The following is a 17,509-nucleotide window of genomic DNA, read 5'->3' on the forward strand; positions in this document are numbered from 1 at the left end:
TGTGTGTGTGTGTGTGTGTCTGTCTCTCGCTCTGTCTCTCTCACACACTCACACACACACACAGTGCTTAACATAGTTATTAAATCATCAGCCAATATTCGGTGTAGGCCATAGCTGTATAATCTGTATAAGCTCTATAATCTAAATATTTTTATTGCTATAGTACAATTAATGTTGTTATGCATTTAATTTTCAATATATTATCTTACAGAACTAGAACTAGAAATAAATGGTAAAGCAAATTATTATTAAGATGCCAAGTTACAATTATTTATTTTAATTTCTGAAGAGAATGTTATGCTTTATTAATTTTACTCCTGAGAGAATTCCAGTTTAAATTTGATTATAAAAATGTGAATAATTCATTTTGAAATTCTTCATCCCTGTTCAACATGGTAAAATGTTGAACTCACTGAAAAGGAAAGAGTCCCAATTACAGGAATGAACTCATTTTTATGACAGGCAGTCTAATAAATCTAAAATGTATTGACAATTAATGTGGCATTATTTTATTTATATCAGTTTTAATGGACATAGCCTGCCACACCTTTATCGAATTGCTTTGTTGAAATCAGATTTACCCTTGTTGAAACGGTTAACGTTGTCTTAATTTCCTCTTTTAGGCTGTTGTGAAATGGCTGCAATGGTGAAACTCAGAATCATTTTCTCCGAAAATGATTCCCGGAGATTGATCCTTCCAAATGGGATGCCAGAGTCTGTCAGTGAGCTAGTTCAGCAGATAAAGGGACAGTGTGGAGTTAATGGGGACTTCAGACTTCAGTTCATGGATGCAGAATTTGGGAATGAATTCACCAACTTGGAGTCAATGTCGGACATCCAGGACAAAAGTACCATCAAGATCATCTTTAGCTCAGTTGCACCTGTCGAGCCTGGTGAGCCACTGATCCCTCTTTACTCACCTGCTGCCACTTCCCGCACTCTAGATGACTCCTCATCCATTTCATCTCCTGGGAACTCATTTGATACAGATATATTGTCTTCTCCTGAATCTACGTCCTCAAGAGCCACTGCATGGCCCGATGTCTTCCCCATTCCCCGGTTCTCTTATGATACTCAACTACAGCTGGACAGGGCCAATGCTACTTTCAAAGAAACTGGAGCTTTGTTGAATCCTGATCATAAAATTAAGTCTGCCATTCTTGATGGTTTAGCTGAAACAATTGTTCAGTACAAGGTCTACCTCTCTGACAGGGAGTTTGATGAGGTCGCAGAAGCTCTTGTAACAACCCATCCATGTTTGAAAGAGCCTGGTTCAGTCACTGGATATGGCGGATGGAAAACAAGCTTGAAGTATAAACTTGCTAACTACCAAACTAAGCTTAGACGGCTTGGTTGCCCTGAAGTTACTGTGAATTCCCTAAAACATAAACCTGATGGCAAATGTACTCCTGCGTATGGCGTGAAGAAGCCAAAAAAAGCTGAAGTGAATTACTGCCCCACTTATCCAGCTGGTGAAACTGCAGAGACACTGGAAGAAATCAGAGTGGACCTCCTGTCAGAAGTTAAGAAAAAAAACAATGACCACAGGGTGGCTGCAATGATGGAGAAGACCTTTGCTCTCAGAAGGCAAGAGGTAGTACGTGAAGCACCGATGATTGCTGATTTCAAAATGAGGTGGCCAGCTCTCTTCCATGTGTGTGAGGTAATTGAATGGGTTTAAAACAACAGCAATATTTTGCTTCCATTGGATTATTATATAAAAGTAACTTGTGACCACATGGGATTTACTGAAGGTCAGCTAAAGCAGCCTGTGTTAGCTCAGCTACAAATATGAATGCAGGAACCTAATATACAAGAAATTAATGGATTATGCATTCACATGTATTGAACAGACTTGACTCACTTTTAAGTGGACTGAATAATGACAACACAATCCTCTGTTAATTATTTGTGGTTGTATTTGCCTTTGTTAAGTATCCTGGGTTTTTTTTAAAGGTGCTGTGTAAATCTCAGTTATAAATGTATTCTTATTATTAGTTTTGTCTGTTGGATTATTATTCTGCCTTTTGCAGGTGAGTGCAGAATTCAAGAGGATTACAACAATCCATTTGCAGTCTAAGTTCTTCTCCCAGCTGGATAGTTATTTGGCAAACTTTATGAAGATATATGCCAAGAAGGGTGGAATGCAAGGGAGAAACATTAAGACCATCATGGCACCTGCAACCCAGGTATGACAAGATATATTTATACAAGCCCAATTGAAGAAAGTTTGGATATTGTGTAAAGTGTAACTAAAACCAAAATGCAGTGATTTGCATTTCAAAACCATCTTTTACTTACAAATAAACATAGAAATTTGGTGAGTTAGAAACATTTGTAAATGTTTTTGTACTTGATTCTAATCTGCTGCTGAGTCATTTTTATTCTCCTTAAACTGCAGCTGAACTAACCAGTTAAATTTGTAATTCACCTTAAATATCTGTTCAGTGACATTAATTTCACTTTGATATGGAGACAAGCTAATGTGATTTCCATGTTTCCTTTATCAGGCTGCGTGATAACCTTTAGTGTTCAAGTGAGCCCAGATTAAATTGTCAGACCCTAATGTGCTGATATCACCTTACAAATAAACAACAGCACTTTAAGCAAATAATTTACTGGAACTACAATGTTTATTTTACTGCTCTGTTTATTAAAACATCAGATTCAACATTTGCTGCACCATTCATCACTAGTCCCTAAACAGCATGGGTGTTTTTTACTGTTATATTTTAGTCTTCTTTATAGATTGTTAATCCCTATCTGATAACGTCCCTAGAGTACACTTGTAGGGATTATTTCATGGAAGAAGAGTCATATGACCCGTGAAACGCTCCTTTAGATTGGTTAGATATTGCTAACACTAGGGCTGGGCGATATGACCCAAAATTCATATCTCGATATTTTTTAGCTGGATGGCGATAAAGGATATATATCTCGATATTTTTTTAAAGCCATAAGTTAAGAACAAAAAGAGAGTTCTTAGTCACACTGTGTCCCAGATGTCACACGGGCACTTTTATTTACATACAGCGTAGATGTACATGAAGAAATTACTCAAAAATAAATTATCAGCATTTATTAAATAATCATGGTCCATAAATAAAAGAAAACAATGTTGTTTTTGTGCATAACAAAAAGCTCACAATTGTGCAGTCAAAATGTAAACTAATAGACGCTGAGCATAATAACAAAGAGACAGATTTCACAGCTGCACCACGTCTCTGAACAGGTGCCATTTGTGGTCCTTATACACACACAGTACGGTAATATTACGTTGAAGCACAGTACGTATTACTCCGCGAGGCTCCTCCCCGGTAGCCGTAATCCTCCGACAATCCATCAAGCGGTGCAGCTCCGTAGCTTAGCAAAGTCATATTAAAACATTTTTTGACAGATTGCTGAGCGCTGTGTACCACATAAAATCGGTTCGCGGTCAGTAAGCACAACCAGAATTCATACATACATTCATACACTGTCGATTTTTGAGAAAATGAAAGGATTTTAGGCCATGCATGTCGTTAGCGCGGTTAGCTCGCTAACACGTTGACGCCGTCCAGCCCCACGCACGGGGCGATTCGCGGTAACTCGCTAACGGAGATTTTCCGCTTTCATCTTGTCATTGCCTGCAGGTGAAGCTATGGGGGAGGGGAAGTTGTGTTCAGTGAAGGAGAGGCGAGGCCGAGTAACGTTGCATAGAGACAAAAGTGGACGAAAGAGAGGCAAACCTGCGGCTCCACAAGTATAATTATAACGTAACATAGACTTTATCGATATAAACGATATTGTCACATCTTATATCTCGTATGAAGATATATCGATATTTTTAAAGAACTCGATATATCGCCCAGCCCTAGCTAACACCACCCTTTTTATGGAAACAAGCCGGGGAAATCCTAGGTTAAGTTAACGAGTTCATAACCAACTTCGTGTGAGTGCATATCCTGATCACCAGTGTTAATCCAGATAAGGGAAAGATACCCTGGGTATGTTGAACTCGCTTCATAGTATAGGCCTCTGTTGCTCGACTTTTGGGAGAAGAATGTAATCTCATTCAAATGTTATGGGGGTGGTCAGAGGTCTGGAGAGCTGGCAGGCCAGTTCATCAAATTCAATATGAGCTAATATTTTTCTTAAAAATTATCAAATTTTCCCAGATTAAAAATTTTATATGTTTATTTGTAAGTGACATGTAGTTTTGAGACTAGGAAATCATTGCCTTCTGATTGTATGTACATTTACACATCATCCAAACTTTCTTGAATTGGGGATGGTATGGCATGATTAAACTCATAGACAAAGTAATAAATAATATTACAATGACAGATTTGTCTAAAATGCATAAAGACTATTCTATTCCAAAGGGGTAAAGATTGCAGAACAATAGCCTCTAAATTTCTCACAAAATGTTCTTTAACCCCACTGCTAGATATGTGTATGTTATATATGTGTGTTATATATATATGTGTGTGTGTGTATATCTATGTGTGGAGAGTGAGATAGAGTATATTTGTGTAATTTATGTATTTTCCCTCTGTGTATTAAGACTGCTGCTGTCGAAGTCAGAAGAGAATGCATCCTCAAAGGTCTTTGCGTGTACCTGAATGAAGATCCAGAGAAGCTGGTGAAGGATTACCTGGTATGTTAATTTGCAGTTATCCTTATCTAAGGAGATGATCAAAGATAGGCTCAAACTACATATAAAAAGCTACATGCAAGAAGTTTGTGGCTTTAAAAATTACCTTTTAAAAATAGGAAAAGTAAGGGCTTTATTTTTCTCACTAGATACTGCACGCACCATTCTTGAGTGTTTTATACTAACCTCATAAAATAATATCATCACAGAACTAATATCATATAATGATTCACCCATTCACGCACACATTCATACAAGTATTTCTATGTAGCATTCACACTTTGATGAGTGTATCAGGAGCAACTTAGGGTTTAGTAACTTAAACTTACCCATGGTTAGTTCTGGTATTCAGACTGGAGAACCCAAGGATTAATCCAGTACACAACTTGCTCTACCTCCTAAGCCACAGCCACCCCTAACTCAATATCTTAAAAGACAGGACTTTGTTGAGGTATTGAATTAGATTGTCTTGAGTCAGAAAAAATATCAGGCAGTCATTTTTGATTACATTTACATTATTATAAAGTTTCAATTAATAAAGCTTTTAGGTATTTTACATTAATTATCTCTCTCTCTCTTTTTTTTAAATTGTCACAGAACGTTGATAAAAGCATCGCCACTGCCATAGCAGAGACAGTCTTTGGAATCTGTGTCATTCGATCAGAGGGTGCGGAGCCTGGCGATGACCCTCAGGATGTTATGATTGTTCTAGAGGGGGTGGAAGTGATGGGTGAGTTGGGCAGTGTAGCTTTTGCAGTGGCAATGTTGCTTGGTCTGGTCTACTCATTGAACCTGAGCTACCCTCCGGAACTCAGGTACACCTTTGAGGTTCTGCAGAAGATTCTTATGGAGTTGGATGCACACAAACTATCCAACAAAGTACAGGTTCTCAAAACGCTTCTTTCTCGTTGAGAAATGTTGCCAATACAACAGCTACACCATGTATCTGGAACATGCACCAGAAAGAACTGCAGACAGATGATACAATGCATTTTTTATTCATTTTGAGATACACAAAATTGGTGATATTTGTTTTTTTTGAAAGTGCATCTCTTTGACCTTCAAAATCACTTGATTCAGCCGTTCATTGTAGTTAAAAAATGGTTTGAACAGGTTAAGTTTCCACCATCTCCACTACTTTTTTTCTGTGATATAACTTGCATTCGATGTATTCTTCACATGTTATGTGAAATTTGCTATAAATACAATAAATTGGAGAAAACAAAAAGATGTGTATGACAAATTTTTATTTACCTTTTAGATGTAATAGTGAAATGTATGTTAACGAGACTCTAGACTTTGTTAAATGCTCCAAAAAATTACTCTTTAAATTAACTTAAAATAATCATGGAAAGAATTTCCACGTGATTAAATTGCTTTCTATTAACATTAAAGACTTGTGTTGGAATAACTTAATTTGTATGAGTTGGTTCAACTCAATTAACTTAAGCTGGGACCAAATTTAGTAAATTAGTTGGAGAAAACCTACTGAATTGAGTTTGAACAAAAATCTTTAAGTTGGATCAACACTATTAAAATATATTGGATCAAAATGCAGTAAATACGTTGATTCATCAATCTTTAATTAAGTTGGTCCAACTTGAGTGGATTAAGTTGGAGTAACAGAATTGCATGGTGCTAAAATAAAGCAATTTAATCACGTGGAAATTCTTTCCATGATTTTTTTATGTTCATTTAAAGAGTTATTTTTTTGAGTGTACTCGGAGCCTGTGCTAGCTTATTAGCAGCTAGCCAGCCATTGTGCTCAATGAAAGATGATGTCCTATAGCTAACTTCTTTCTTACTGTTTTCTTTTTATAATCTAATAATGTGGTATTCTGTGTTTATTATTATATAATGCCATTTTCTAGTAGAAAGTATCATTTTGAGTTTACTGAGGGTGCTACCAAAAGCAAACCATGTGGCCGGAAGAGTAACTGCAGGCAGCACAATGCGCACTCCCGTGACGTTCAAACCTATTTATTATTATAAAAGATTTCGGCTACGGCTACGGCCACACTTACACAGGTATTTTTGAAAACGAAGATTTTCCGTTTTCGTTTTAAAAAATAATCCCGTCCACAGGTAAACGCAAAAATGAAGGAAAACGCTGCTAAGAACATGCCAAAGCAACAGGTGGCGATATATTCCTAAACTCAGCTACAAACAGTTTAGGTCTTGACAAACTTCACTGATGGTTCAAATGTTTAGCAACTTTCAGTGTGTTGATTCAGCAGTCTGTATTTAAACTTCTAGTTATGTATGTTTTATTTCCAGGTGAATGCAGAGTTCCTGCAGATCACTACAAAACCCCTGCAGGCGAAGTTCTTGGCTCAGCTGGACAATTTAACAGACAAGCTGATGCAAATTTTTGAGGGGAGCAAAGGGCCAAAAGATCAAGGATATCATGGCGATCAGTAGTTTGGTCAGTACTAATGATAAACCCATCAATTAAATGCAATCAATCAATTACATTTTTTTCACCCTTTTTTTCCCCACCCTTGCATTAGTGTGATGACATCAACATAAAGAGGGAGCATACTCTTAAAAGCCCGGTGATCTACTTTAATGAAGCTCCAGATCTACTGTTCAAGGAGTATCTGGTACGCTTATCACACTTTATTTTCTAGCTTCAATTTGAGTTAGGTTCATCACACACAAAATGCTCATATATTCAAATAAGACAATATAATTGTGAAATATGTATTATTCTTAATAGTCATTGTTGGACCTTTTAAGGGGACAGATTCAGTAAAAATTCAATTGTTCATTTTTTTGGGGGCTGCCATGTAGGTATCTACTGCCTCTATAAACACGGTAAATGTGAAGAAAACATTAATCCACTTTCTGTCAGTGTTTAAATTCAGTTTATTTATATAGCGGTATATCACAACAACAGTCATCTCAAGGCACTTCATAAAGTAAACACTCCAATGAAGTTCAGTTAATTATTCCAATTAGTAAAAAGTCTTCTACAGGGAGTGCAGAATTATTAGGCAAATGAGTATTTTGTCCACATCATCCTCTTCATGCATGTTGTCTTACTCCAAGCTGTATAGGCTCGAAAGCTTACTACCAATTAAGCATATTAGGTGATGTGCATCTCTGTAATGAGAAGGGGTGTGGTCTAATGACATCAACACCCTATATCAGGTGTGCATAATTATTAGGCAACGTCCTTTCCTTTGGCAAAATGGGTCAAAAGAAGGACTTGACAGGCTCAGAAAAGTCAAAAATAGTGAGATATCTTGCAGAGGGATGCAGCAGTCTCAAAATTGCAAAGCTTCTGAAGTGTGATCATCGAACAATCAAGCGTTTCATTCAAAATAGTCAACAGGGTCGCAAGAAACGTGTGGAAAAACCAAGGCGCAAAATAACTGCCCATGAACTGAGAAAAGTCAAGCGTGCAGCTGCCAAGATGCCACTTGCCACCAGTTTGGCCATATTTCAGAGCTGCAACATCACTGGAGTGCCCAAAAGCACAAGGTGTGCAATACTCAGAGACATGGCCAAGGTAAGAAAGGCTGAAAGACGACCACCACTGAACAAGACACACAAGCTGAAACGTCAAGACTGGGCCAAGAAATATCTCAAGACTGGTTTTTCTAAGGTTTTATGGACTGATGAAATGAGAGTGAGTCTTGATGGGCCAGATAGATGGGCCCGTGGCTGGATTGGTAAAGGGCAGAGAGCTCCAGTCCGACTCAGACGCCAGCAAGGTGGAGTACTGGTTTGGGCTGGTATCATCAAAGATGAGCTTGTGGGGCCTTTTCGGGTTGAGGATGGAGTCAAGCTCAACTCCCAGTCCTACTGCCAGTTTCTGGAAGACACCTTCTTCAAGCAGTGGTACAGGAAGAAGTCTGCATCCTTCAAGAAAAACATGATTTTCATGCAGGACAATGCTCCATCACACGCGTCCAAGTACTCCACAGCGTGGCTGGCAAGAAAGGGTATAAAAGAAGAAAAACTAATGACATGGCCACCTTGTTCACCTGATCTGAACCCCATTGAGAACCTGTGGTCCATCATCAAATGTGAGATTTACAAGGAGGGAAAACAGTACACCTCTCTGAACAGTGTCTGGGACGCTGTGGTTGCTGCTGCACGCAATGTTGATGGTGAACAGATCAAAACACTGACAGAATCCATGGATGGCAGGCTTTTGAGTGTCCTTGCAAAGAAAGGTGGCTATATTGGTTGCTGATTTGTTTTTGAATGTCAGAAATGTATATTTGTGAATGTGGAGATGTTATATTGGTTTCACTGGTAAAAATAAATAATTGAAATGGGTATATATTTGTTTTTTGTTAAGTTGCCTAATAATTATGCACAGTAATAGTCACCTGCACACACAGATATCCCCCTAAAATAGCCAAAACTAAAAACAAACTTAAAACTACTTCCAAAAACATTCAGCTTTGATATTAATGAGTTTTTTGGGTTCATTGAGAACATGGTTGTTGTTCAATAATAAAATTATTCCTCAAAAATACAACTTGCCTAATAATTCTGCACTCCCTGTAGGCACACATAGGAGGTTTCTGTCCAGGGGCGTTGTGTGTTTATAGCACACATGCGTGTGTTTGTACCACCTTTGCAACACCAATTTTTCTTACCAAGCCATAGTCACAGTAAATCAAACCAAAATCCCCCAGGTAACCCTGCTAACAAATAAACAGATACACAGATGGAAATGGAAACCTAACCTCCTTCACAGAGCTAATCATTGACTCAATCCGGTTGTTCAGTGATGACGCGACGAATCCTACTTCCAGGCCTAAAGTAGTCTGCGTTTAATATGGCTTTTGTGTTGTTAACATGTTTAATGTTATGTATTTTCTTCTATTTGATCTCAAAAAGCTCCTAAAACAGTCAGTGATCACTGTTGACCTCCCTCGGCTTTTATTACCGCTTTTTACTGCCTTACTTTCAGTTAATGTATTTTGTTTTGCACTATGCATATTTTATATGCCATTAGGTCATTTATTGTGAAAATTCTCATGTAGGAACTATTGTACTGCATTTTGGTTCCACTGGTGCACCTGAGGGAGATGCACGCCCATGTTGATGTGTGAGCATGGCAAGTTGAAGCAAGAGAAGCCAATTTAATTCAGAGAAAGTTGTTTCTTAAAAGTATCTGTAAAGTGCTCATTTCTGCCTCAAAGCATGGGTCAGCCAGCGAGGTATGTTTGTATGTTATATAGATCATTTTATGTCTTTAATTCACTCGTCTTACTATCTCATTGGATTTTATGTTATGTTTTAGTTCGACGGTGGCGTAGTTTGTGATCAAGGTGAAGCTGTAACAACCCCAAGATCTTACAACTAACATTAAAGCCAACTTCATGCCATCAGTAAAAGAACTCTTTATTGACTTTAAGAAGAGGTAGAAGTGACAGTCGAACTCGGACCTGCATGATTCCCGGCCCCCTGGTGGCAACATCGTGCCAGTGCACCAAGGACCAAGCTGCTGCAAATGTTAATGGACACACAAGTTCACAGTTGCTTCTTCATAAAGATGTCCAGAAGCCAGACATTAAAGTTTATGTTTGGAAAGATGACACAAGGAAGGAGAAACAATAAGGAGCTGTGTTAAGCCTGACAACAACAGCATCACAAGTTAGCAAGAAGGGAATTAATGCACCCAAGTTCACAATTCATTACTCAAGTCAAGTTAAAGGGAGATTTTGCATCAACAAATAAGTGCATTACAAGAAAAACAAAATGTCAGACACAAATGAGACAGAAATTGAAGCTCCCAGTGCAGAACAAGCTGCAAGGCAAGTGGACGAAACCTCTTTAGAGCAAACAGTGCAAATAGAGCAACGTAGAAGTGAAAGGTCTCGCATGCTCACAGAAAAAGGAAAAGAATTCCATAATCAAAGGTTACAAGGGTTGCAACGTCGCTTTGACAGTATTTATGACAGATGGAAAGCATTAATCAAAGTGGCAAAAAAATCTGTTATAAAAGGAGATCCACCTGACATTCTTGAAGGTCACATGAACGTTGTACAAAGAGAAGCAGCCGAGCTTAATGATATTTATGATGAATACAGAGCAATGGATGGACCACCTCATGATATGCGTTCCAAGCTAGACAAATGCACATCAGTGACTACAGTAGTTTTGCAAAAGATCAAATGTCACATTAAAGGAGAAACTCAAGAGGAGATTGTATGGCCTGATGCAGGCTCTATATTTACATCCTCTAGCTCTGTTAGTGTCTCAGTTCATAGTCCATTTAAAGCCAATACAGTTCTTTCTAATGGTTCCTCCTCCAAAAGACAAGAAGCTGCAGCAGAGTATGAAGCCACAAAGGCTGTGCTTCAGATAATGACAGAACAAGAGAAGTACAGAGAAAGAATGCAAATGCTTGAAGAAGAAGACAAACGCATATCCGCAGAGCAAGCAGCTGCTGCAATGTCACAACGTCTCCTAGAGGAAAAGGAGGAAACTGAGCGCAAGTTACAAAGAGAAAGGGAGAAAGCGGCCGTGATAAAGAGACAACAAGAGGAAAGTGCTGCAAGGAGGAAGTCAGTTGAGGACTTAAGAAGAGAAATTGAAAGATTGGAAAATCTGAAAGGACTCAAGGCAGCACAGGCAAAACTACAAGTTTATGAGGAAGACTACGTTTCAGTAAAGCAAGAAAGAGTCACTCTAAACCCTGCAAACTTACAGGTAACAGAGTCCAAGAATACTGCTAATCAACCCTTACAACCACGAAGAGAGTTAAATGTCACTTATGAGAGCACAGGTGAGCTTGTAAAGGTTTTGGCAGAAGCTATGTCAGCTAATAGACTGCCTATTCCAGAGCCCTCGGTATTTAGTGGGGATCCACTTAAGTTTAAGCATTGGAAGGCGTCCTTTCAGACTCTAATAGAGAGAAAGAACATTCCCACTGCCGAAAAGATATTTTTTCTACAGAAGTATGTTGGTGGCTGTGTTAAGGAAGCCTTAGATGGCTATTTTCTGATTGGCTCTGAAGACTCATATGAGGCAGCATGGAATATGCTCAATGAACGTTATGGAGAGCCTTTTGTCATTGCTAAGGCCTTTAGAGACAAGTTACACACCTGGCCAAAGGTCACAGGAAAGGATAGTGCAGAGCTAAGAAAGTTTGTGGACTTTTTACAAAGCTGCCAATCTGCAATGACTAATAATGAGAATCTGAACATTCTCAATGATGGCATTGAGAATCAAAGACTTGCTGCTAAACTACCAGATTGGTTAAGTAACAGGTGGAACCGAAAGGCTACAGAGTACCAGCTGGAGCACAAAAGATTCCCACGTTTCAGTTACTTTGTAACATTCCTGTCAATGGAGGCAAGTATCGCATGTAATCCCATTACATCATACCAAGCCATAAGACAAAGTGACTTTGACCAACCAAAGACAAAACCTCAACCTACACCCATTCCTAAGAGACAAGATACAGTGAAAATCTTCACAACTAACTCTACTGAAAGAAGCATGGTCTCTTGTGTGTTTTGTAAAAGAGCAGGACACGGCTTACACAAGTGTCGTAAGTTCACTGAGAAACCTGTCGCTGAGAGAGTCAAATTCATTCAAGGTGAAAAATTATGTTTTGGCTGTTTAAATAGTGGCCATCTCTCCAAGAACTGCAGCAACAAGATGACATGCAACACATGCTCAAAACGGCATCCTACATGCCTGCATGAAGAAAGACAAAGACAAGAGGCAAAGAAAGAACCACCTAAAGAGCAACAAGTAAGTGAACTGAAGGAAACCCAGCATCAGGTAACACAGTCACAAGACATAGTCAATGAGACCACATCTAATAGAGTGACTCATGAAAGTAAAAACACACAGACATCTGCAATAGTCCCAGTCTACGTATCCACACAAAATGAGCCAAGTAAAGAAGTACTGATCTACGCTCTGCTGGACACACAGAGTGATTCTTCATTTATTCTTAATGAAGTAGCAAATAACTTGGACACAACCAAAACTCAAGTTAAGCTCAATCTATCTACAATGTCATCCAAGAAAACTACTGTACCATGCACAAAACTTGAAGCTCTGCAAATAAGAGGACTGTTTTCCAAGAAGAAACTCACTGTACCAGTTGTTTACACACGAGACTTTATACCCGCTAATCGTAGTCATATTCCTACTCCAGACACTGCAAGGGCATGGTCACATTTGGAGCATCTCACTGAACATATTGCACCCCCTTTGGACTGTGATATAGGACTCCTTTTAGGGTACAACTGCACACAAGCCTTAATGCCCAGAGAGGTCGTATGTGGTGAAGAAAACCAGCCATACGCTCAGAGAACAGATTTAGGTTGGAGCATCATCAGCTACTGTGATTCATGTGATACAGGTAATGATGTAATTGGAGTAAGTCACCGCATCATTGTAAAACAAGTTATACCAGAGACTGAGTCACCCACAAAACTAAAGAATAAGGTTCATTACATCTGCAAGACACAAGTAAAGGAAGTAACATTTCCAGATGTAATCAAAGCACTTGAATCAGACTTTACAGAGAGAGCAGTGGAAGAGACAAGCATTTCGCAAGAAGATGTCCGCTTTATTACAAAGCTACAAGAAGGAATAAAGCAAAAGCTAGATGGACACTATGAAATGCCACTGCCTTTCAAGGGTGACAGGCCAGATCTTCCCAATAACATGCCAAGTGCAATGCAACGTTTAAGTAGTCTCGAACGCAGATTCAAAAGGGACCAAAGGTACTACACAGACTATGCAAATTTTATGGCGAACATGATAGCATGTGGTGACGCAGAGAAAGTGCCAAAGAAAGAACTCTGTAATACACCTGCTTGGTATATCCCCCACCATGGGGTATACCACCCTCAGAAGCCTGGCAAGATACGTGTAGTCTTTGACTGCTCTGCACAATATCAAGACACTTCGCTGAACATGCACCTGCTTACAGGGCCTGACCTCACAAACACTTTGGTGGGAGTGCTCTGTAGGTTCAGGAAGGGCTCCGTTGCTGTAATGTGTGACGTGGAACGCATGTTTCACCAGTTCCATGTAACACCTCAAGACCAGGACTACTTACGCTTCCTATGGTGGGAGCATGGTGACCTAAGCGCTCCACCCTCAGTCTTTCGAATGAAGGTTCATCTCTTTGGCGCTGCTTCTTCTCCTGGCTGTGCCAACTTTGGGTTAAAACATCTAGCCACGCAAGGTGAGGGAAAGTTCACTCCAAACACTGTAAGGTTCATTCAAAGGAACTTTTATGTAGATGATGGACTTGTTAGTGTTATGTCAGAGTCAGAAGCCATAAAACTAATCCAAGAGGCAAGAGAACTGTGTAGCACAGGTAAACTAAGATTACACAAGTTCATATCAAACAGTGAAAATGTGATAAAGTCATTGCCGAGAGAAGAGTGTGCCGAAAGTATTAAGGATTTAGATTTGGCACTTGGAGAGCCATTAATGGAAAGGGCTCTTGGCGTTCAGTGGTGCGTTTCTGCTGATGAATTTCAGTTCAGAATAACTGTAAAAGAGCACCCAATGACAAGAAGAGGAATTCTGCGCACAATAGCATCAGTGTATGACCCACTGGGATTTGTGGCACCGTTCATCCTAAGAGGAAAGCAAATCCTGCAACAGCTATGTCAAGAGAAAGTTGGATGGGACGAGCCACTCTCAAATGATCTCAGCACACAGTGGGAATCCTGGCTCCTAGATCTTCAAAACCTGTCAAAGGTGAAAGTTCAAAGACATGTCTTACCTGCAAACACAGACATTGCACAGTGTGAATTACACCATTTTTCAGACGCTAGTGTGACAGGCTACGGAGAGTGTAGTTATTTAAGAACAGTAACATCAAAAGGTGATGTTCATTGTGCCCTAGTCCTGGGAAAGGCACGTGTAGCCCCAACCAAGGTCACTACTGTCCCTAGACTGGAATTAACGGCTGCAGTAGTTGCAGCAAGAACAAGTGCAATGTTAAGAAATGAACTGGAGATAAGTGATCTTGAAGAACACTTCTGGACAGATTCCAAGGTAGTGTTGGGATACGTGAATAATGATGCAAAGAGATTTCACGTGTTTGTGGCAAATAGGATTCAAAGGATACGGTCACTCACAGACCCACGACAGTGGCATCATGTACCATCTGAAAGTAATCCAGCAGACCATGCATCAAGAGGACTCAGTGTCCAACAGCTACTCAACTCTAACTGGTTTAAGGGTCCAGAGTTTTTGTGGCAAAGCGAGCTACCTGTTGAAAATGGCAAGTTTACGGAAGTCAAGCCCAATGATCCAGAGCTAAAAACAATACATGTGTTCAACACCAAAGTAGAAGAAAGGAGAACAATACTAGACCGTCTCACCAAATTCTCAGACTGGAGAAGAGCGGTTAAAGCTATTGCTCGTCTACAGAAATTTGTGAAGGATTTTAAAGGACTCACCCAAACAAAAGGTGAAAACACAAGTGTTGAAGACAGACAAAGGGCAGAACTGTTCATAATAAAACTTGCACAAGAAAACACATTCAGCAAAGAAATCAAGGACTTAACTAGAGGAAAGGACATTCAACTGAAGGATAAGACACACAAGCTGTACAGCCTAAGTCCATTTGTTGATGAGCAGGGAGTGCTCAGGGTGGGAGGACGTTTAACAAGAGCAACTCTGCACCCATATATCAAACATCCTGCCATTATTCCCAAATCAAGTCATGTGTCGTCTTTACTTATTAAACACTACCACGAAAAGGTGCAGCATCAAGGAAGAGGAATAACTGTCAACGAGCTGCGCTCCAATGGACTATGGATCACAGGATGCAGCAATGCAGTTGCTTCTCACATCTACAAGTGCACAACCTGCAGAAAGTACAGGAGACATACTCAAGATCAACGGATGTCCGATCTGCCAGAGGATAGAATGGAAGCAACACCCCCATTCTCCTACTGTGGCATTGACTGTTTTGGACCTTTTTATGTAAAAGAGGGTAGAAAAGAACTTAAAAGGTATGGTCTTCTTTTTACATGTATGTGTTCTAGGGCAATACATATTGAAATGCTGGATGACCTTACCACTGATGCCTTTATGAATGCATTACGTTGTTTTATTTCTATTCGTGGACATGTAAGACAAATTAGGTGTGACCAAGGTACTAATTTTGTTGGTGCTAAGGGAGAGTTTTTGAATGCACTAAAGGATTTTGACAAAGAACAGTTGAAACAATATGGATGTGAGTTTGTTCTGAACACCCCCTCTTCAAGTCACATGGGAGATGTTTGGGAGAGGCAAATTAGAACTATTAGAAGTGTTTTAACTTCTATTTTGGATCACACTTCTAAGAGACTTGACAATTCCTCACTCAGAACATTTCTTTATGAAGTCATGGCTATTGTGAATAGCAGGCCATTAACAGTAGAGAACCTAAATGATCCAAATTTAGAGCCTCTTACACCGAATCATATTCTCATGATGAAGTCCAGTGTTATTCTACCTCCTCCTGGTGAATTTGTGAGCCAGGACCTGTACCTAAGAAGGAGATGGCGCCAAGTTCAGTTTTTGGCCAATGAATTCTGGACTAGGTGGAAAAAGGAATACCTTCTCAATCTTCAACAGAGACAAATCTGGCAAAGAGATAAAAGGAATGCAAAGGTGAATGACATTGTTATTCTCCAAGAGGACAATTCTCCAAGGAACAAGTGGAAATTGGCAAGAGTAACAGAGATATATCCAAGTGCAGATGGAAGAATTAGAAAGGTTAAGCTTTTGCTCAGTGATTCAACCTTGGATAAGGATGGCAAAAGGACTGTCAAACCAGTGTACCTTGATAGGCCAGTACACAAAACTGTGTTATTGCTAGAAGCAGAATAAATGCTAAATTGTAAACATGTTCCTATTATAATGTTTAAGTAGAAATCACAATAGTTTTGTGATTTGGTGGGAGTTTTACTGCCTTACTTTCAGTTAATGTATTTTGTTTTGCACTATGCATATTTTATATGCCATTAGGTCATTTATTGTGAAAATTCTCATGTAGGAACTATTGTACTGCATTTTGGTTCCACTGGTGCACCTGAGGGAGATGCACGCCCATGTTGATGTGTGAGCATGGCAAGTTGAAGCAAGAGAAGCCAATTTAATTCAGAGAAAGTTGTTTCTTAAAAGTATCTGTAAAGTGCTCATTTCTGCCTCAAAGCATGGGTCAGCCAGCGAGGTATGTTTGTATGTTATATAGATCATTTTATGTCTTTAATTCACTCGTCTTACTATCTCATTGGATTTTATGTTATGTTTTAGTTCGACGGTGGCGTAGTTTGTGATCAAGGTGAAGCTGTAACAACCCCAAGATCTTACAACTAACATTAAAGCCAACTTCATGCCATCAGTAAAATAACTCTTTATTGACTTTAAGAAGAGGTAGAAGTGACACCGCTAATCATTTATTTAAGCTCAGTTTTTAAAACCTTAGGATGTAACCACAGCCCAGCCCATGCAGCAGTATATGAATGGCTAACCTCGTATTGTGGATGGATTAACTCAGTTGTTCTCCTGGCTGAAGTTTGGTCCTTTTACAGCATCCTGCCATGCGATTACATTTGTTCCTGACCACCGAGAACACTCACGTTAACTTTTATCGAGTGGAAAAAAAGTTAGCTTGTTTATATTATGCTTACATGCTGTGTCGCTAGCGGTCACGTAGCACATCATTATATACCAGCTAGCCCAACTTCAGTAGCCCTACAAATGTCACTGCTTTTTAGTTTTTTGTCTTCATTTATGCTGGAAGTGATAACAGAGCTGTACGTTTTAATTTGTTTCCAAAACCCCGCAGTCAGGACATGCTATATTGTATTTAGATAGAAGCTAGCGAGCTAACTCCCTGCTAACTTCTAACTCCGTTAAATGTCATAA

General features: G+C 39.4%; 1 protein-coding gene across 1 annotated transcript; it reads left to right on the forward strand.

Moving 5' to 3' along the window:
• Positions 1–1,558: 1,558 nt before the first annotated feature.
• LOC147316935 (uncharacterized) lies at positions 1,559–5,548 on the forward strand. The gene is made up of 4 exons (XM_086312848.1): positions 1,559–1,663; positions 2,034–2,189; positions 4,547–4,639; positions 5,234–5,548. Exons 1-4 carry the CDS (start codon positions 1,559–1,561, stop codon positions 5,546–5,548), a joined length of 669 nt encoding a protein of 222 aa, XP_086168974.1.
• Positions 5,549–17,509: the final 11,961 nt, after the last annotated feature.

This window comes from Aulonocara sp. 'chitande type north' Nkhata Bay, linkage group LG12 (assembly GCF_057382095.1).
Source record: "Aulonocara sp. 'chitande type north' Nkhata Bay isolate Kocher_YH1m ecotype deep benthic linkage group LG12, A_spYH_male_GT1.1, whole genome shotgun sequence".
NCBI lineage: Eukaryota > Metazoa > Chordata > Actinopteri > Cichliformes > Cichlidae > Aulonocara > Aulonocara sp. 'chitande type north' Nkhata Bay.